A 21,637-nucleotide genomic window follows, 5' to 3' on the forward strand; every position below is an offset into this window, starting at 1 on the left:
GGGGTGGAGGAATCTTCCAAAGCAGCAGCAAAGGCTCAGTTTGGAAGAAAGCCTCAACACAATTGAATGTCCAAAGGGACGGTCCTGAACGCACACACCGCTGGTTCCTACCCACTCCGGGCAGGTAACGCGAGGGCGAAGTGACCGCCAGCGCCCAGGGAGCTCCTCCGGACCAGCCTCCTGGCACCCAAGTGCAGCTGCCTTTATTGAAAGGAAGAAAGAAAGGGAGCAAAGCTACAGAGAGGGTCTTCAAGAAAACTGGAAAGGAGTCCGCAGATAGAAACCCTCCGGCGATCTGCCTAGGTGGCGAGGTTAGAGCTGCCTTGGGGCCAGTCGTTGAGCGCCAGCGCTGGGGGCGGAGGTGCGAGGGAGCTGGGGAGCTCTGCCCGGGAGAGCGGGGTGCGCCCAGCCTGGGGCCGCGGAGAGTAGCGGGCTCAGAAGCGGGGGGCGGGGGTCTGGCGCCCGCCGGACCTTCGGCCCCAACACTCCCAGCGCGAACGCGCACCCCTCTCCCCGCGAGAGCTGCCTTCTGAGGGGGCTCTCCTCACCACGCTGTGCCTCCCCCACTCCCCCCGGCTCGCGTTCTCCGCCTTCTTTGCAGTGTCCAGAGATGCTCCGTCGCAGACCCGGGACCCCTTAGGCGCCTCTTCCCGTCCCTCTGCCAAATCGCAACGCCTGTACTTTTCCAGCTCCCTCTTTCCCTCTTGAAATTGAAAGTTATTGAGGTCGCTCAGGGTTGTTGCTCCAGCAGTTTCCTTCCCCGCCCCCGAGCTCCCCCCGCCCCCCGCAGCCATCCCCCTCTTCCCCCTCCCTCGTCCCGTCCTTCCCTCCCTCCCTCCCTCCACCACTGGAGCGGCTCCTACTCGTGAACAGCAGAAGCAGCTCGGGGTCTCTCCGCCGCCCCTTGGCCATGGCCGCGGTGCCGACGGCGCCCGCTCCCCTAGGATCCCCGGGCCCCCGCCGTTGCCGCCACAGCCACCGCAACCTCTGAGCCCAGTGGGCCGCCGCCGCCGCCGCCGCCCCCCGCCCGGATCCCACCCGCCGCCGCCGCTCACCATGCTACCTGCGGCCGTCCCGGCGAGGCCGCTCGCTGCTCGTGGAACCTTCGCTCGCGGTGTTGACAGCCACCGTTGCGGAGCCGCCGGGGTCCAGGGCTCGGACAATTTGAAAGTACAATAGTTGGTGTCCCTGCACCCGACCCGCTTCGTTTGCCATCCCAGCAAGCCTATCGGATCTGCGGGGAGAAGTTGTCCGCTGCTTGCGTTCTCCCTCTCTGTACGCCCAACACCTACCTATATTTCTAAAACATTTAATTAACGGAAGAAAAAGGAGAAAAGGAAGGGAAACATTACTGGGTTACTATGCACTTGCGACTGATTTCTTGGTTTTTTATCATTTTGAACTTTATGGAATACATCGGCAGCCAGAACGCCTCCCGGGGAAGGCGGCAGCGAAGAAGTAAGTGCAGTGTTTTTTGTTTTTGTTGTTTTTTACGCGTTTGCTCCCTCCCGCTGCTTTCACCTGTCGGGTCTCCTAGCTTGTCCAGAGTCAGCTCCCAGCTGCAGCGGTCCTCCCGCCCAGCACCCCACGCCTCCGGGAGAAGGCGGCAGTCCAGGCTCCGGTATTGACGGCGTCTCTCACGCCTTCTCGCTACGCGCCCCTGTCTTCCTCCGCATCCTCGCGGGTGCCAAAGCGGGCGGACCGGGCGCTAACGTGGCTCCCGCCCCCTCGTGACTTCAAGTTCGCGGAAAAGTTCTGTCTTTCGTTAGACTAGCTCTAGGTATTTGTGCTTTCCTTCCGTGACTCGGGCGGGGGCCCGAAGCCCCAAGCATCCCAGACGCCCGACCCGCGAGTTGCCCCTGGCCACTGAATAAGCGCCGGGGGAGGCGCGGCCGCGGCGCTCGCTCACCTCACGCCGCCGCCTCGGACAGGGAGAACTAGCTCGGGTTGCGAAGAGCTCGCGGGGCCGGCCTGGGAGCCAGCGAGCAAGCGCCTGCGCGGCCGCTACGCGCAACCGCGCACGGAGAGACCAGAAAGGCACGCGGGACGCTCGGGGTTCGCGTGTCTGCGCGCTTGCTGAGCCATTCGCGATTCCACTCCGCCGGCGGGGTGGGGGGGTGAGTAGGCACTGCGGAACCCGCCGCTGGGAGCCAGAGGTGCAGCGTTTCCAGTTACGATGTTGCCCGTCACGCGTGAGCGCTTTTACCGTCTCAGGCTCTTTCAAGGGTCCCCTGGGGCAGACGGGGCCCGTGAGGGTGGGGTTCCCCCCAAAGACTTAGGCTCGCCTCCTAGCTGCCCCTTATCCTGACTCCTTTTCCTTGGACGGTTAGCTTGTGAAGGCGTCTTAAAACAGTGCCCTGGCTTGAATTAAACAGGTACCCCCAGGGCACCCTCAACACGGGCTGGTCTGTCTGAAATGTGGCGTCTTCTAGAAACTAGGAGACAGGCGCGAGAATGGCACGTCTCCCTGCGCCCGGGTAGCCCGGTGCTCTGGCGTCTGTGCCCCCGTGGGGAGTCTGTCGCAAATAGCAGGGCCGGGGGCGACCCTGGCTCCAGCGTGGGGGACGCTGGTAAGGTCAGGGAGGGAGAAACCTTCCCGGAGCTCGCCGGGGGCAGAGAGCGGCGCTACTGCGGTGGCCCCTCGGACCTCCGCCGCGGGGGAGCCAGTGACGCTTGGCGGCGACGCGTCCGGCGCGCGGACCCTTCTCGGAGCGCCGACCCGCGAAGCCTCTCGCGGCGGGCGCGGGCGCAGCGCAGAGGACACAGCACAGGCTTGTGTGAGATGGAGATTTAGTAATCGCTTCTCTGCGCTGTCGCTGCCCTGCCCCTGGACGTGAGGGTCCCCTGAAAGCTCCCTTTGTGCCACTCGCCTCGGGCAGACAAGGTCTGATTCACCTGAAAATTGCCTTTAAAAAACGTAGCTGGGCCCAAGCGCCAGGGGATCCGGCTCGGTCTCACCCGCCTCTGAGATCGCGTAGCAAGGGGCAGGAGGGCCCAAGCTAAACATGTCAGGGCACCCGATTTATTATTCTTGGCCTCTGAATGGTTTGTGTTCTTCGTAACTCCTCCATCCACCCTTTCAGTCAAGACGTGCGGCCGCCTCACAGAAGGAACGGCCTGGGGCTCGAGCCTTGCCCTTGCGCCCTGGTGGTCCCTGCCTCCTTTCCTCCTCGGGATGGGGCAATCTCGTCTCTGGTCGGTTGGGAGACGGATGCCGGGCCTAAAGGCAGCCTCTTGCTTTACACTGCTCTTACCCACTACTTCCATCACCCCACCAAGGACCCCAGGGGCAGGAGCTGCACAAATTCTGGGGCGGGACAGGGTCCCGAGCGTCAGTGCAGAGGTGCCTCTGATTGCTGTTTAAGGACCCCTGTTAATGAAGGAAGACACAGGAGAAAAAAACTGGCCATCCATTCGTTCCTACCTCTCCCAGCTGACCCTCCCGCCTGCCCCCCGAGGACAAGTGTGCGGGAAGCTGCCCTGTGATGCAGCCCCAAAGCTGCGGAGAGCAAGGGATGACGCACCTCTAGGCTCATACTAGGCAGAAATCACAGAGTCAAAGGGGGAACTGCTTTCCGACTTCCTTAACCATCTCAAGGCCAAGTCAGAGGCGCCCTCTGGTTGTGTAGCGGGGATGAGAGAAGGAGTGGGTGGCATTGGGTTGAAATTCCAATTATTCTGTGGGAGTGGTGCTGGGAGAGAGCTCCCATAACAAGGGACGCTCCTTGCTTCTTAGCCCTGGAGTCGGCCTTGGCGGCTGGGTTTGCTGGTGCAACGCTGGGAGAGGGGCGACCCCTTGCGTCCTCTGAGGAGACAGACGAGGCTCCTGGCAGGTGCAGTATGATTTTTTGGAGAATCTGAAAGGAGTGGAGGGTAAGGAGAGATCTTTGTTAAATGTCCATTGCAACTCAAGGCCAAATTGCGTGTACATATACTCGTTTCTTTGGAAATTTGGGAAGGAAATGTGTAAAACTTTTTTTTCAATTACGGTCTAGGGGAAAAACTTTTATGAAAGATAAGGTAGTAGTCAAAGGTATTTTAGGAAAAAAATAAAAAAGCGGTCCTTACTATTTTTCCTAAGAGACAGCTAATGTGAACATTTAAGAGTATCCTTTTTGGCCTGTAGTTAAATAGCTTCACTTTTCTACACTTTTAAAATCTTAACTAAGGATACAAGAGATAGAAAATTAAGGTGTAAGGGCTGTTTTTTTCAAAGTTTTTTAAGTGATCTCTTGAATGTTTTAGTAGAAAAGTTTCTTGCCAAAAAAAAACCGGCATTTGTTTGCAGTGTTAAGTATTGTGAAGTGTAAGGGACCATGGTTAATCCTCAGATGTAGCAGATGAAGTCACATTAGTATTCTCCTGTTTTCCTGACACAACTGCTGTACCATTTGTCTGTACTTTGTGAAAACTAGTGATCTTTAAACATGAATTGTGTAGTTTAAAAATATATGTGGAGTTATGGGTGCAACAGATACACAATAACCTTTTTTTATCTATTTGGATTCATATACAGCTTCTAGAGATGACTAACTTTAATTTATTTAAGATAAGAATGAAATGCAACTCTTACTTAAAACTCCCAACCAGCAATGTTTTCAGAGGCAAGGCTTGGCTTTAAGTACAGTGCTAAATCAAGAACCCAAATCCAGTTCTTAACTCATTTCCAGCTCAGCCTTTGCACTTAGTAAGTCAGCTTCTGAGTTTCAGATTATATGCTAATAAAATTAAAGGTCATATCTACCATAATGGTAATAACCACAATACCTTACTGGCACATTAAACTTTCACTTGAATTATTCATTCAGACCCCTAAGTAGTAATGTGAAGTGCGGGCATTAATATTCCCATTTTACAGAGAAAGACTCTGAAAAACAGACTAAGTAACTTATACAAAGCCATACAACTAGTAGGTAGAATTTGTCTCCTGCTAGTTACACTACCTGCTGATCCATGTCAGAGAGAAAATGTCAGTTATGTCAAGTAATAAATCTGATGGTCTCCAGACCATCATTTATCCACTTTGTCTGAGGAATAAGCTGTTCTGGTTGACTGGAGATTTTTGGACTGATACTTACATTAGCAACCAACGTCAAAAAATTAATTATTTAGTAATAACAGTAATAACGTATACTAATAGTGAAGCTTGCTAAATATAATAACATTATTTGGTTATTTAGAAGACATTGTAGGATCATATTATTCCAGAAGATTGTTGTTAGAAACATCATATGCCTTTGTAGTATACATCTATTAATTGGATTTTAATTGTCTGGATTCTAGGTACACACAAGTTGTGAAAAGCCATTGCGTGCATAATAATTACAAGGCTTCCATTGCACAATCTGCGAAACTTCTAAAAATATTTCATAAGTATATCTGAAATAAAGGAGTAAGAATACAGGACAAATAATTTTAATGGTAAAAAAAATAAAAGCCATCTTATTAGAATACTCTGGCCATTGCTCATGACATTGTTTTGGATGTGGAGCCATTCTTTGGGATTCTGATACACTCTTGGTAATTACACTGCTAATTCTAGTAAATAACAACTTATAGGATAGAAAAAATATTTCATTCTACTTTGCATTTGTAGTATTAGTTTTGAATGGAAACATGTTTTGGATATTGGCTACAATGCGTTTTCCTATCTGTCTACCTTTGTTACCAGTCTACTTTGTTTTTGAGAGAAACATTGTTTAATAGATGGGAGACATGAGTAAAATTTGCTGGAGAAAATATATTCTGCAACCTATCATGTGATATCTATGAATCAAAGCAACAAATTTAAACTCGTAGGCAGTGATGGCAGTATCTAAAGACACTCAAAAGACATTTATTTTTGTAAATTCTGATATAGTCACTATTATACTATCAGAGTTATTTCTTAAAATATCTTTTTGTTAACTATTTTAATTTCTTGTTTATTACTTTAATAGAAGGATTTTACTTAGAACATTAAGAATGATTAATTTTTAAATATTGTGTTTTTAATCCCGAGCTATTCCACGAAAAGTAATTAAGAATGTAAGAATGAGTGTGAAATTGACTTAATATCACTTCATTGTTCCTCTAAGCATGAAATATGAACAGTATTCCAACTTGTAAGTAGAAAAATTTTGCTAGATCATTTCTCCACTAAATATTTTACACATAATTTAATATTCTACAAATTAGGTCCCCAGAAAGCAATGAATGGAAATTAAAACATGTACTTACATTTGATTTTCAAGTTATTATGGGGAAACCATACATGTCACGATACTGCAAAACAAATTTATTAGTCATTTGATCATTTTAGACTATTTCAATCTGGACAGAGATCTCTAGATTGCTACTAAATATCTAAAAATATTTTCCCATTAATATTTTAATGCAGTCATTCTTTTAAATTCTATGTATATACTGTGTACAGTTGTCAGAACCTTAAATGGAATTAAAGACCAAATGGTCCCTCTGAAATTGTAAGAATGAGGTGTCAAAAAATAAAACTATTCTACATATTGTTATTTCTTAAATCATCTTTTCCTGCTTTATCTCCATCTAAATGTTTCATTTTGGATGTTGTCCTAACCTTTCTTCCTGTTTTCCCACTGTCCACTCATCCCACCTCCCAAAAATCCTTTTCCAAGTAGTGAATTCTTGAAATGCCATCAGAGTGGGTATTATATTTCATGAAATGTAAGATTCAACTTTGGTTACCATTAGGAAAACATCATTCAGTTCTGAGAGCATGGTAAGGATCATGCAAGACAGTGTGTTGAAATTACATGTTTTACTTGGTTAGAGCTATTTCTTCTCTGAACAGTGCATTTTACATTGGCATGCTTTTGAGAATGATCATTTGAAAAGTGTTGCATCATAAATTATATAGACTTTTTTAGCTTGCTTTTTGATTTTGAGGGAAAATGTGGATTGCTTTCTTAATTGTGGATTTTTTTCTTCAGGTTTAAAATGATTGGATTATCTTAAATTTACCATCTGTTGGACAACCTAGTAAGTTTGAAATGCTTTGCAAAACATGAAGTGTGAAATGTACATCTGTAAAATTTACTGCCCATTTTTTCTATTTATTTAATCCCACCCATCAGATATTTCCATTCAGGAATATACTAGCATTCTGCTTAAAGTACTGATCCAGCAATACCAAAAAGAATGGAATGTTCCATTCTCAAGGATTGTGGGGGTGCTGAGAATGTTTAATGTCCAAGTGCCATTGAGTACCATGAAATCCCATTTTCTGCTCCAAAGACTTTGCAACAATATGAAACTTTTGAGCAAAATACCTACATTTTCACATTTGAAAAGTTTGAATAATTTCAAAAATTCATTTTAAAAATACAGTTACAGGTGCCTCTGATCTGATAAGAGCATTTCCACTTTCTTTGTTATCTTGGCAAAGGACCTAGTTGCCATCTGCTGTCACTAAAATTCTTCTGGAAGTTTTATAGAGAAAATTCAGTGGTACTACAGAATATGATTGCCCAGTTAAATATGTATTTAATAGCTTTTAGCTGTCGTTATGCCTTATGCAAAAATCTAGTCCAGTCTTCGAAACACTACCTGATTGGCATTCCATCTGACATTTAAGAATTTGATGAATAGCAAGCATCATAAATTCATGGTAGAGAGTGGGACCTAAGATGCAAATGAGGGAGGGGCGCCTGGGTGGCTCAGTCAGTTGAGCCTCTGGCTTCGGCTCAGGTCATGATCTCGCAGTTTGTGAGTTCGAGCCCCGTGTGGAGCCTGCTTCAGAGTCTGTGTCTCCCTCACTCTCTGCCCCTACCCCACTCATGCTTTGCCTCCTTCTCTCTCAGGAATAAAAAACGTTAAAAAAAAATTTTTTTAAGATGCCAATGAGGGAGAATCCCCAGGGTGTGGTGGGGAAAAGTAGACTGGGAAGTAGAAGAACTGGGTTCTAGAGCCAGCATAGCTACTAATATTTGGATGACACAGGCAAGTCCCTTTACCACACTAGGTTGTAAGTCCTCATCTGTGAAATAGGGTGGTTGATTGAAAATTTGTAAGTGATTCCTACAGTCTCTTCAACTTATCATCTTTTGGCTTGAGAACGTAAATCATGGCTAGGGAGTTAAACAGTTCTTCTAAACTTAGTTGTCCTTTTCAACTAAGTTTAGTGGATGAAGATTGAGAATGCAAACAACTATAAGTATTCATTTATTATAAGCAAATGCATATAAAGATTAACTTGTAAGTACCTTATCAAAGTACAGACTGAATTAATTATGATATTTCATTCTTCACAATTTCTAGTGCCCCAAAACTGTATCCATAGCACCAGTCAGCATACTCAGTCTTCAGCAGGCCTATCTTGTCCTTGAGTCTTGGGGTGCCTGGGGAGCTGGTTTGGAATGCGCTAGAGAGATCCTGCAGAGCTCCCCTACCATGGCAGGCTTTCAGAAGTGGCCTGTGCTGGAATGGAAGAAGCAATTACAGTGGCCCAGGTTTAAGATAATAAGGCCCTGTGTTATGATAGTGACTGATTGAGCAAGGGTGTGTATACAGCACATATTTTCTATTGATCGAATGTATAGGTCTTGGCAACTAATTGGATATGAAGGGAAAAGACATGGACACATTTGGCGGTAAACTTTGTAGTATAAGGACTCAGAATTGGGTGAATGGAAAAGTAATGGAGATAAACAAAAAGATGGGAAAGTGAGAGAAGCAGACTGACTAGGAAACTTATTTTTCTTTTGAGCTATCTTTTGTTTGAGGGCCAGTAGAGCATCTAGTAGCTCAGAATCAAAGTTTCAGAGTGTCAGGGCTGAAGATAAGTATTTTGCAGTCACATAAAGGAGATAGTTGAATGCACGAAATAAAATCTAGTGGTGCCGTATTTATTATTAAAAGGGTTTGCATAGCTGACACTGAGACTCACTCTTATTGGTAGAATCAAAATAAGATTAAGGTACTTTCTGTATTTTAAAGAATCTAATATATCATTCTTAACTGCAGCTTCTCATTTTTATAAGAGAATGGTCACTGAGCTGCATTTTTAAAAATTATTTTAGAAAGAGAACACAAGTTAGGGAGAGGGGCAGAGGGAGAATCTTAAGCAGGTTCCATATTCCGCGTGAAGCTAGACTTGGGACTAGATCCCACAACCCTGGGATCATGACCTGAGCCTAAATCAAGAGTCAGATGCTCCACCGACTGAGCCACCCTGGTGCCCCTCAACTGCAATTTTAAGTTGCCAAATCATGCAACTGGACATCATACTTGGAAATCTTATCACCTGTGGAACTGTCTTACCTAGCCACAGATCACAGGAGACTTAAGAAACTTTATGATAAGGAAAGATATGTTCCCATAAGGTGTAAAAAATGCTTTTTAAAAAATCATTCCATTGGGATCTCCTCATAACAGCATCTCCTCATAACAGTGGCCTTCTCCTTTCAAGCAGATTTCTCTCCAAATTGTGCTGTCTTATAATCAGTGGTTCTGAGGATAGGGCGGAACTTAAAGGAGCCGAGTCCCTCTGGACAGTGTGTGGATTCCCTCTGCAACATCTCTTCTGTGTAGTTACCCAGCCCTAGTAACAGCTAGGACCCCACCCTCTTTCTCCTCCTATTCAATTTTGACCTTCTGTATCAGAAACAGGTAGTGTTTTCCAGTGTGTCTGTTCTTCTAGTTCTCTTCTGAGCACTTGGCTTGGGCATAGGATTCAATTAAGTTATGTTAAAACATCTTTCTAAAATGAATACACAATAATGCAATGCACTATATTCACTCCTAAAAACTGTCCTCAGAAAACTAGCTGGTAAGCATATTTATAATTATACCCCAATACAAAGCACATTCCTGAAAGCAAGTGGTAAAGCAGCCCCCATTTTATAACCACATAATACAAACCACCACCACACAATATAAAATAACAGAATTTGTGAGATGCTTATTTTAGAACACTGTTTTTTTAACATATGCTTGATAAGTTGGTAAGAAAAAGAGCAGCTATTTTCTCATTGTTATGTTCTTTTCTGATTCAAAGGGACGTCACAGGTATGAACACAGTCATCTTGATAAAGGCTTTCACAGAAGGAAAGGCATATTGGTCACATTTTACTGATAGGAAAGAGACAAAAATGTCACACCAAAGTGAGTGTAAATGCCTTGTGGCAAACTATAGTTTCGTAGTCCTCAGACCACTGTTATATTCATATATTTGTTATTTTACTATACATTTATACTTATTAACATGAGTGTTGAGATTCTGATTATTATCTACATAGCTGCCATGTTTTGGGGCACCTGAGTGGTTCAGTTGGTTAAGCTTTCGGCTCTTGACATTGGCTCAGGTCATGATCTCATGGTTCATGGGTTGGAGCCCTGCATCGGGATCTGTGCTGACAGTGTGGAGCCTGCTTAAGATTGTCATTCTCTCCCTCTCTTTCTGCCCCTCCACAGCTCGCTCTCTCTCTCTCAAAATAAATAAACTTTAAAAAAAAAATAGCTGCCATGTTTTAATCACCTGTGAGTGCCAGATCCTATACTTGATGTTTTTGCAAATGTTATCTCATTTAGTGTTCACACTTACCCTGTAAGGAAGGTACCAATAGTCTCATGTTAGTTGCCTAACAGCACTCAACAAAAATGTGGTGGACCTGGGATTTCAGCCCAGGTTTGGCTCCAAAGCCCATGTCCTTCCCTGATTTCTTCACATCTCCTCGACTCCTGGGATTATTACTTGGGCGGTAATAGGTGTATTTTCTCAAACCTCAGCTCACCTTTTCTTTCCCTTACTCTCTCTTTGCTCATTTTTTCTTCTTCCTCCTTTAATAAACCACAGCTTCTTCCCCAACATTTACTATAGAGGTCATTTCTGGTGTTTTAGTACTTTCTCCCACTTCTCTTTCTTTATTTCTACCCCTTTGCTCCCTTTCCTTAAATTTGCCCTACTGATGGTTTTTAAAAATAAAAAGTTGGTTTAAAAATAAAAAGTTGATTTTTTCATTAGAAGCAATAGAGTAGCACATCTTATATGAAATACTTTGAGATTATTCTTCTCATGTACCGTGTGCATATCCAGGAGAAGATTAATTTAGGCATGAGGATATGGGAAAGTCTATAATTTTGCAGTTAAATATCAAAAACCTTTTGTGTAATTTACAACCACAATAGATATTTCACTGGCTAGTTTTTGTTTTCCAGAAAAGTTATCTTTACGGTGTTTCATAAAATCTGCTAGTTACATTACTTTTACCATGAGTATTAACAGTAACCTCCACTCCAAATTCTTGCTTTATGGGCCTTGGTACAGTGATTTTCAACCCTGATTTCAAATTAGAATCACCTGGGGAATCTTTAAAACAAAACAAAACAAAAAGCTAGTGCCAGACTCCACCCTGGGCCAAATGAAACAATCTCTGGGGATGGGCCTGGACATCTGTATTTTCAAAAGTAGCCCTGGTGATTCTAATTTGCACCCAAGACTGAGAACTACTGTTGAACCCTTAATTCAAGAGTAACTATTACAGGGGCACCTGGGTGGCTTAGGTTGGTTAAGCTTCCCGACTCTTGATCATGGCTCAGCTCATGATCTCATGGTTCGTGGGTTCGAGCCCGGAGTCGGTCTCTGTGCTGACCCTGCAGAGTCTGCTTGGGATATTCTCTCTCTCTCTCCTCTTCTCTTCTCTTCTCTTCTCTTCTCTTCTCTTCTCTTCTCTTCTCTCTCTCTCTCTCTCTCTCTCTCTCTCTCTCTCTGCCCCTTCCCCACTCTCAGGCTCTCTCTCTCAAAAATAAATAAGTAAACATTTAAAAACAAGAATAACTATTACAGCCAAGCAGCTGTTAAAAACAATGCCAGTTTCATGGGGGTCAGACAGAAAAAATGCACTTGTGTGAGGCATGACAAGAGATGAGATATATGTCCTCTGAGCAGGTAGTAGTTTAAAATATAAAGTAGTCTGATAGCCCCATATTGTTTATCAATAGAGTATTGTTAATTAAACCTGTGGCACTGACCAGAACACACCAGACTATCTGACAGAGAATTGTTTCAGCTGAAGAGTCTAAGAAAAGAGAGCAAAGTGCACACAGTAGGACACGATAGTGTGTTTAACACTGACTTCACCGGGCAAGAACATTGCTGCTGGGCGACGTGCACCCAGAGGAGAGCCTGCTTGCTGCTGAACTCCTCCGTGGGTGAGTGAGGCAGTAAATGGATAGAAGATGGGGTATCAGCCATACCAAAATTTTTTTTCAAAGCTTCTTAATAATAAACAACTGCATCGTTTTCATGTCTTACCAAGTGATTGGTAATGTGCCCTCGAGCCCTTTTTGTTTTTAGAACACACGTAATGGTTAGAAAACTGCCTAAAAGAAATAAACATTCCTTTCTTTTATAGTTTCAACAATTGCTGACTAACTTTAGATTGACTACTGTTGGTGAGTAAAATTACTATAAATAGCATACTTTAACTCCATGTTAATGGGTTAAGTTTTGTGGTAGGTTGTTTACTTATGAACTTACTGCTTTTTACTTCTGTCCTAATGTGCTCTTCTGTGGGTGGTTATCTTCATTACATCTCATCTATTATTCTTTTCCAGTCAATGAAGGATTTTCAAACCTTGTCATAAACCAGGGAAATCTCCATGTAAAAGTGAAGTGGAAGTCTGGGCTTCCTGTCAGACTTAATTCGGCTTGTTAAGGGGGCTCCTTGGGAGAATTTGGGTTCTAGTGAGTCACCAGGCCAAATCCCAATAACCACAATTGCCAAAAGTAATTAGACTGAGGAAAGCCAGGCTTCTTGGGAGGAGGGTCATCACAGCACACTCGAGCCATTGCTCTGTGGTCAGACCTAGTTACTTGTCCCTAAGGATTGGGAGCAATCATGAGTTACAGAGAGCAGGAAATCCACCAGAAAACAGTGCTTTTCCACCACTTTTTTTTTCGTCAATAGATTATTCACCCTAAGCAGCAAGAGATGAAACTGTGCCACTGGCATACACCGTATACACCGCAGTTCATGTCACCATTAACTTGACAACCACTTTGTCTGCCTGCAGGGGTGCATTTGCACACACAAGGAGCTCGTGCTGCTCTGCAAGTACTCTCCTTCCCATCCTCGGTAGATGAGAAGAACCTAAAAAGCTTACTCTGAGGCTTTGTAGAAGAGGTGTCTGGTTAGGATGGGAAGGGAAGAGATCCTTGTAAACATCCTAAGTTCAAGTTAGATATAATATTACTGAAGTAACATTTGGAAATAAGAAAATCATAGTACATTTCCAGGACAGGGGTTCTAAAACCTCCAGAGCTAGGAAAGGGCCAAGAGTACACTTACAATTTCTTGTACTGAAAAGAATACCACTTAGAAACATGATGCCATAGTAGCTAAGGAGAAGTTATCAATAAGTGGTGCTCTGATTTTAAACTTGTAATATGTTAGAAGTTATAAGACTGCTAAACATTTCTGTAGGAAAATATTCACGTAACACAAATATATCTGTGCTTAATAACCTAAGTGAAAGTTCACCTTTGAAATTATTGGCAATTGCCTCAAATATCCAAAAAGGATACTCTGTCACTCTATGTGATGGATCTTTAATTGTACAAAGACACAGAGTTCCCACTGTTCACTGTCCTTAAATGGGGGGAAGTTTCACATTCTTTTATGATTCAGAATAATTTCAGATTATTTCAATACTTCTGTGACTTTGGATCACTAGCTCTTTTTGTTTAAACATGTAGCTGGGAGATATTGCTTACTTTAAATCCGTAGAGAGGCAGGCAGTCAGATTCTTTTTCTGGCCAGCATTCTCTGGCAAGTGGCAATGTCCAGGTAACATTTGGCAAATAAACCTTGGCCTCATGCACTGTGCACCTTGAAGAGATACAATGACCTCTAGACAATATGATATTACCAATTTGGTAGCACTGTATATTTTATTTTCTTTGGTCTTGAATTTGACTATGAGATAATCTAAGAATAGAAAAATTTAATTTTTGGAAATTTAGCAGTAGAACTGTGACCTCTATTTACTTGTGTCACTACCTTTGGATGGCATGTCATTTCTGCCATGAAATACAAAAGATAGAGACAAATGCTGCTTGGCCACAAGCTATATGAGCACATACTGAGCTGCTAAATATTTGTTTCTTACAAAATTCAGTCTTGTCTTTCTAATTTATGACCAATTTGTTGACCTAAGTCCAAAAGGGCCTTCATTACTATTTGGTAACAAGAAACCCCACAGGTGGCATCTTTAGCCACCCTGACCTCTATTCACCCACTCACTTCATGCCATCCTCAGAATAACTCTTGAGGTATCTCTTAGCCTCTTCCATAAAGAGGAGACAGTCTCTCTTTCCTATAGCACATTTCCGAGACATCCACCCAGCTTTCCAGTTCTATCCAGGGCTTGATGTAGACCCAAGCTTTTAACAGAGATCAGTGGGATTTCCTAGGAAGCCAGTTAAACTTACAGGATCTTGTCGATGCATACTTGGCCCTGGTATCAATAATCAATAGCATGTGCCATTCTACCCACTACTGAGGTTCCAGGGCCCAGCCCTGATTCATATCTGTTTTCAGACTTGTGAGCATTATGAGCCCATACGTCAAAGTTTAATTTCTGATAAATCAAAGGACAGTTCCAGGAAAAGAAATTCCCAACCATTTCAGGCTACCACTGCCATTTTCAGCATCCATGTGCACATCTCATTGAAATTCCAGAAATTCATTAAAAACTGCCTCTGAACTTAATATATTATCCATACTATAAATGGAGAATGTACAAGCCCAGAAACCTTTATGTAATAATTTTTAACCAAATTACTAAATAGGCTGAGGGGCAAAAGTACTATTGTACTTCAGGTAAGAACACATTTTAAATGAAAATTGGCAGGATTTTCCAACGTAGGATATTTTCTCTACCCTACCCTAGCCCCAAATCACTTCCTCAAACACTCTCAAAATTCTAAACTACTACGAAGATGAGTTGAACAGTCTTAATTTTAGAATCTTCCAAAGAAAAAACAAACACACAGACAGCCGAGTTAATTTATAAAACACTGCTGCATTTATCTTGGCAGATTTCAGTTCTCTCCTGTCTAATTCTTGCATGCTAACTCACACTCAGCAATTCATGGAACCAAAAGTCATTTCTATGTATTAAGCACATTGGGAACTATTGCACAGAATAAGTCTGGTGCTTCTTCTCACTTCTTGTACAAGTTTCTCTTCTCCTATACAATTCATTTACTGGGTCTCTGAAACCTAAATAATCCCTTTACTTTAAACCTGAAGCAAATGGAGAGTCATTTTTACAAGAGCAATAAATGAAAGTGGCTGTTGAGATACTTTACTTGAATTGGTCTGCACACTGAAGTACCTTTTTGTTAATACAAACCCTTCATATTCTATCAAGCAGCTCCCTGAAATTCTAGGGCTGCTTAAAATTATACGACCAGAGACCAGGAATCTCCCCTCCCCCTACCAGTTCCCTGCTCCTGGGAGTATGCCAGCAATTTTGCAGGATTCATTCTGACAACTGTTCTGGTGTAAATATTTAGAGAAATCCTTTCCATTAGAGATTAAACAAAGTGTAAGTAACTGCTCCTAAATGATAGATCTTATTAATGTTTGCAACAGCAGGCCTTATGCTATCTGATGCACAGATTCCAATACACTGGAAAAGACTAAGGGAAAAAGAATCAAGACAGGAATTACATGTAACTTTATGTAATGTGAACTGAAAAATATTGTCTTAAGTTGCTGTTGTAGAGACATGGTTTACTTTGCACAGAATGTAGGAGAAATGAGTTAATTTAAATTGAAAATAATAAAAATTTGCTACTGGTGTTTTAATGGTTTATAAAAGATGGGGGGGGGACGGTAATTACAGATCTCTTTATCAGCAGGTTCAAATGCAGTTCTTAGCTATTTCTCCCTTTCCCTCCAAAACAAAGTAATAATAGATCTGAGATCCTATCTGATATAACTCTGGTTTATATATTGTTAAATATTATTAAAAGGGATAACAGCTAGGCTCTAGTGCTTATACAAATACCACTTGTTAAAATAGGGTGGTACCCTACCTCAGGGGGTAGAAGCACACTCATGTTCCACTTCTGTGCCTTCCTGTTTGCATGGCATTTCGAAGTATTTATTATGTGCTAAGGGATAACACAGCTAAGTAATTTAAAGCATCAGAGCCTTCACTGACTGAATTTAAAACTAATTCTACACTATTGATGATTACTATCATACTTGACTAGAAAAGGTATACATCCTGTAGACTAGTTATTGTTTCTCCTTGCCTTTGATGATTTAAGGCCTCCACTATAATCTAAAAACCTTTAATTTTAGGGGCGCCTGGGTGGCGCAGTCGGTTAAGCGTCCTACTTCAGCCAGGTCACGATCTCGCGGTCCGGGAGTTCGAGCCCCGCATCAGGCTCTGGGCTGATGGCTCAGAGCCTGGAGCCTGTTTCCGATTCTGGGTCTCCCTCTCTCTCTGTCCCTCCCCCGTTCATGCTCTGTCTCTCTCTGTCCCAAAAATAAATAAACGTTGGGAAAAAAAAAAACCTTTAATTTTAATTCATTTCCTTCACTGGTATCACTAAGATTTCTCATTAATATATGCAGTTTGCCTTCTTTATAGGAGTCGGATTTTTTTAAATGCTTATTTAATGTTTATTTATTTTGAGGGAAAGAGAGACAGAGTGTGAGAGAGGGAGGGGCAGAGAGAGAGGAAGACACAGAATCTGAAGCAGGCTCCAGGCTCTGACCTGTCAGCACAGAGCCCAACAAGGGGCTCAAACTCACGAATGGAACTGTGAGATCATGACCTGAGCCAAAGTTGGACGCTTAACCGGCTGAGTCACCCAGGAGCCCTGGATTTTTTTTCCCCTGTGGAAAAGCACTATGATGCTATGTAAATAAAAAGATGTAAAATAAAAAGATGCTATGTTAATAATGTTAAAATATCTGCAGTGGGGTTTTACTTTTCCTTGTTTTGCTTCAATCATGTAATAACAATCATTCACTGCTGAGTCTTTAGTTGAATGCCACTTGAATCCTACATTCATCCAAATTTAGCAGAGAAATTAATAAAAAGATACATACTTTTAAGTGTTTTAAAATGTTTATTTTTGAAAGAGAGACAGCACGAGTGGGGGAGGGGCAGAGAGAGAGGGAGATACAGAATCTGAAGCAGGCTCCAGGATCTGAGCTGTCAGCACAGAGCCCTATGTGGGGCTCGAACTCACAAGCCATGAGATCATGACCTGAGCCGAAGTCGGACGCTCAACCAACTGAGCCACCCAGGCACCCCAATAAAAAGATATTTAAGGGAGAAGAAATGGAAACTTCATAACCTTCATTGCAGAAAAATAACATCTTTCTAATTGCCATTTTTAGACCTAGATCTTCTTGAGTTTGGACTATAGTTCAAGAAATCCCAGATTAGGGGGCAGGTAGATTGTTTTCTAATAATATTCTGCTGTATAATTTAGAGAAAACATTTATTTAGTCTACGATTCCATTGCACACACTATAAAATGAGACTCATAATCTTTCACTTATCTGAAAGCAGGAGATGTAATGTGAACTGCAAAATATTTCCTCCAACAGGAAAATCAAAGAACTCTGCCTTTTCCTTCTTGTAGCATGCTGTTCCCTTAGGTAGATAGTTGTCTGTCACAATTTCAGTATGGACTTAGGGCTTCAATTCAAAGGCATGAGTTTCTCCTCATACTTTCATGGAGTTTTTTAGACCATAAGTTTTTAAAGCTAACCAGTGAAAAATAAATTCTATTGGGGAAAAAAAATAGGAGGAAAATTTGAGATTAAACTTAGTCCTCATTGAAACAGCATAAATTCATTCATTCAACAACCATTTATTGAACATTTAGGATGTTCTGACATTACAAAAGTGAGCAAAGCACACATACAACCTGCCTTTGTGGCATGTCACAGTGGTTAAGGAAAGAAAATATAAAACTCAAATTAAACATTATTCAGCTGAAGATAAATCAGAGCTGTTAGACACTCTTTCCAAGCTGTATAGCATTTCTTCTTAAGGCTTGTTTAAACAGAATTGGAAATTAATGAGATCATTCATAAATGAGCCAACGCACATTCAGATTTTTCTCTGAGAAATAAGGGTACCAGATAGCATGTGAAGAGTGAGGACGAAGCAGGAAGGTGGAAGGAAGATCAACTGAAAACACTGGAATTTATTGGGCCTCCCAGTATTATCTTGTCTGAAAATTTACGACCAATGAATAAGAGCCATCGTTTAGCATGACATTTGTGACAATCATAGGAAGTATGCTATGCGTACTGTAAACGCAGTTGGCATTGTTAGGTAAAGCTTGTAATGGAGTGGCATAGTTTAGCTGAGCAAATTTCCATTTTCGGCACATTGACTAATTTCTATAGTTGAACTTTCCCACTAGTTCCCTAACTGGAATTACTCTTACCAAACAAATATTAAAATATTGTATGTTTAAAAATAGTGCATTTTTGTCCATCTCACAGAGGCATTTTTCAAACCTTTTATGGTAACCCCTTGACCACTACATGGAACGTGTGATCTGCTTAAAGCACCAGTTTGGTAAACTCATATCAACATGTTATTTGGATTTCTTATGTAAGTCTGCAGATGACCTTTCCTAACATCAATTGATAGCTTTAAAGATGTCAGTTGCCAGAATTCAGAACCTTGAAAATAGCACGATCCAATTCTTTTCTGTGTGTTATTGCTAACTTGTGAAAGCTTTTGAGTAAAGAAAGGTAAATATCCAGGTGTTTTTATATGTATTATCTCTTATAAACCTCACAACAATCTCACGATATAGTTTATTTTATAAGTGAAGAAACTGAGGCTCAAAACCATTAAGGAACTGACCAAAGTGACAGCCAACAATGGTACAAGTGAGAGTATACCCAGATCTTCTGACTTAAAGCACAGCTTTCCCGTTACACTCTGCTTTTCATCAAGAAGAGAAAGCCAGAGAAGTTTTAAATGGAGAGTTCTCTCTACAGCTGAGATGGTACCACAAATGGCTACTCAGACAAGAAATGAACTGGAGAGAGAGTAAATTGCGTTGTCAGCAGTGGTTGCTTGAGGAGAGCAATGAGAAGGCTTTAAGTTGTTTTTAAAGCAGGGGCCTGATAAGATCAGAACTATTGTTCTTAAAAGATCACTCCAGGGGCGCCTGGGTGGCTCAGTTGGTTAAGTATCCAACTTTGGTTCAGGTCATGATCTCACGGTTCATGAGTTCAAGCCCCGCATGGAGGCTCTGTGCTGACAGCTCAGGCTGGGAGCCTGTTTCAAACTCTGTGTCTCCCTCTCTCTCTGCCCTTCCCCTGCTCGCACACTGTCTCTGTCTCCGTCTCTCTCTCAAATGTAAATAAAAAAATTTTTTAAATATATATATATATATTTGCATATATATGTATTTGTGTGTATATATGTGTGTGTGTGTGTGTGTGTGTGTGTGTGTGTGTATATATATATATATATATATATATAGTGTAATTGCTAAATGGTAGCAGTAGTGGTGGTGGGAAATGGAAACATATGAGCTGTCTTGGTTAAGGATATAGAATCCATAGGGAAGAGTGTGTAGAGATGGGGTTCCTAGACTCCTGGCTTTAGCAACTGGATTGGTGCCATTTCAATAGAAAATACTAGAGAAGGAGCACATGTGGATTTGATATACAGCATGTTTTCATAGGTAGGAAGATTTCGGGAAGCAGTGTATGCAGCATAATCCCCTCATATTACTTAAGAAGAAAAAGACAGTCCAGAGAAGTAAGTCAGTCGACTGAAGTCACTTTGTAGTGGACCAGGGAGGAGAAACAACTCCTGTGGCTTGCTGTTCTGTAACACAAAATGCCACACAGAGTTCCAAGGCTGGCCTTCCAAAGAAGTGTTCTGTGGATCTTCTGGCAATCTGATTCTTATTTGTATAATTAATGGTCATTTCAAAGAGAATTATCTGCTCGCTGGATCAACACTTATTTCACAATCTCTTTATTTCTGTGCTTCATGAGATCCAAATCTAAAAAGTTACTATAACCTGTTGCCTTAGTCTAACATGAGTCATGATGGGGCACAATTTAAACCAACAAATAAATTACACATACTATCATCAAATATAGCTGTCAATTTTCTCATCAAATGTATTCTTATTCTCTTCTTGGGAATGGTTAGATTCAAATCTGGCCCTGAGTTGGTAGAGTATCATTTATGCCCACTATTAACTATAACATATCAATATAATTTTGTACAGCTTATAAACATTGTCTTATTTGATTTTTTCAATACCCTTGTGAAATGGGCAGAGCAGGGTTTTACCATTCTCATTCTACAGATGAACCTCAAAAGATGTTAAGTGATTTGTATAGTATCACAAAGCTAGTAAATTTGAGCAGAACTCAATCTCAAATTTCTGATAGGGGCATGTTTGTTTTGTTTTACAACAAGTCCACAGCCTTTCCTGCATGGCCACGATCCCCATTTATCTTCTGTGAAGTTCCTCCTATTAGTATCATGTCTTTGGATTTCACAATAGTGGCATATAAATTGGGGAAAATCTTTTTCACAAATTAGATTATTCTTATTGGCTGACAAGGTGAATTGGTGGATCATTAAGGTTCTTTCCCTTTAAGTACTCATGTGTGAGCCCATCCAGGGGGAAAGAGATGCTGTGGGGAAAGACTGCTAAATAAGCTATTTTAAAGACTGACCAAAAATGCTTTCAAATCTAAAAATAAAACTCTAAGCCCATGGCTCACCTAATAGTCTTTATAAACTAAAAGACACTAAAAATAGAGACTCTTTGTAATATACAGTTGTCCCTCCTTATCTGTAGGGGACACATCAAGACTCCCCAGTGGATGCTTGAAACCAGGAATAGTACTAAACCCTATATATACTGGGTTTTTCCTACACATACAGACTTATGATAAAGTTTAATTTATGAATTAGGCACAGCAAGAAATTAACAATAACAACTAATAATAGAACAATAATAGAACAATAAGAACATCATACTGTAATAAAAGTTATGTAAATGTGCTCTCTCTCTCTCTCTCTCTCAAAATGTCTTATTGTACTCTACTCCCCTTCTTCTTATGATGCTGTGAGATGACCAAATGCCTACGTGATGAGATGAAGTGAGGCGAATGACATAAGCATCAGGCTACTACTGACCTTCTGACTCTGTGTCAGAAGAAGGATCACCTGCTCCCAAAACATGGTTTCCACAGACAACTGAAACAGTGGACAGCAAAACCGTGGATAAGGGGGGGCTACTGTAATACTCTGTGAAATGGTTTTTTAAAAAAGACCTTTTCCATTTTGCTATTCACTGTCTATAATTAGTATTTTTGTTAGATATAGAGTAATGAATTTGGATTCTGAAATTAGCTCCCTCTAAAAGTTGATTAGCGTTGCCTTCTCATGATACAGTGTACAATCCAACATGCCTGGTGGCGATAGGATGCAAAGTGAGCCAGGTTGTATCTCTTTTTTGTAACAAAAGATTTTGGCTCTGTAGTCTCAATGTAGAGTGATTATTTCTAACGGACCACAGGAAAATGTGTCTTATCCAGTGAGGAAGGTGGAAAATCAGAGGAATTTTGGTGTCTTTGCTCCTACTCTG

The 21,637-nt window shown here is 41.9% G+C and overlaps 1 protein-coding gene across 2 annotated transcripts in view; it reads left to right on the forward strand.

The window, feature by feature from the left end:
• Nucleotides 1-900: 900 nt before the first annotated feature.
• Nucleotides 901-21,637, forward strand: part of RSPO3 (R-spondin 3) — an 86,731-nt gene continuing 65,994 nt past the window's right edge. The window contains exon 1 of one of the 2 annotated variants that reach the window (XM_047859472.1): nt 901-1,458. In XM_047859472.1, coding sequence (XP_047715428.1) covers nt 1,362-1,458 — 97 coding nt within the window. In that variant the 5' untranslated portion in view covers nt 901-1,361. The remainder of the gene's footprint in view (nt 1,459-21,637) is intronic. The other variant, XM_047859471.1, reaches the window with a different exon arrangement.

Source organism: Prionailurus viverrinus, chromosome B2 (genome assembly GCF_022837055.1).
Source record: "Prionailurus viverrinus isolate Anna chromosome B2, UM_Priviv_1.0, whole genome shotgun sequence".
NCBI classification, from domain to species: domain Eukaryota; kingdom Metazoa; phylum Chordata; class Mammalia; order Carnivora; family Felidae; genus Prionailurus; species Prionailurus viverrinus.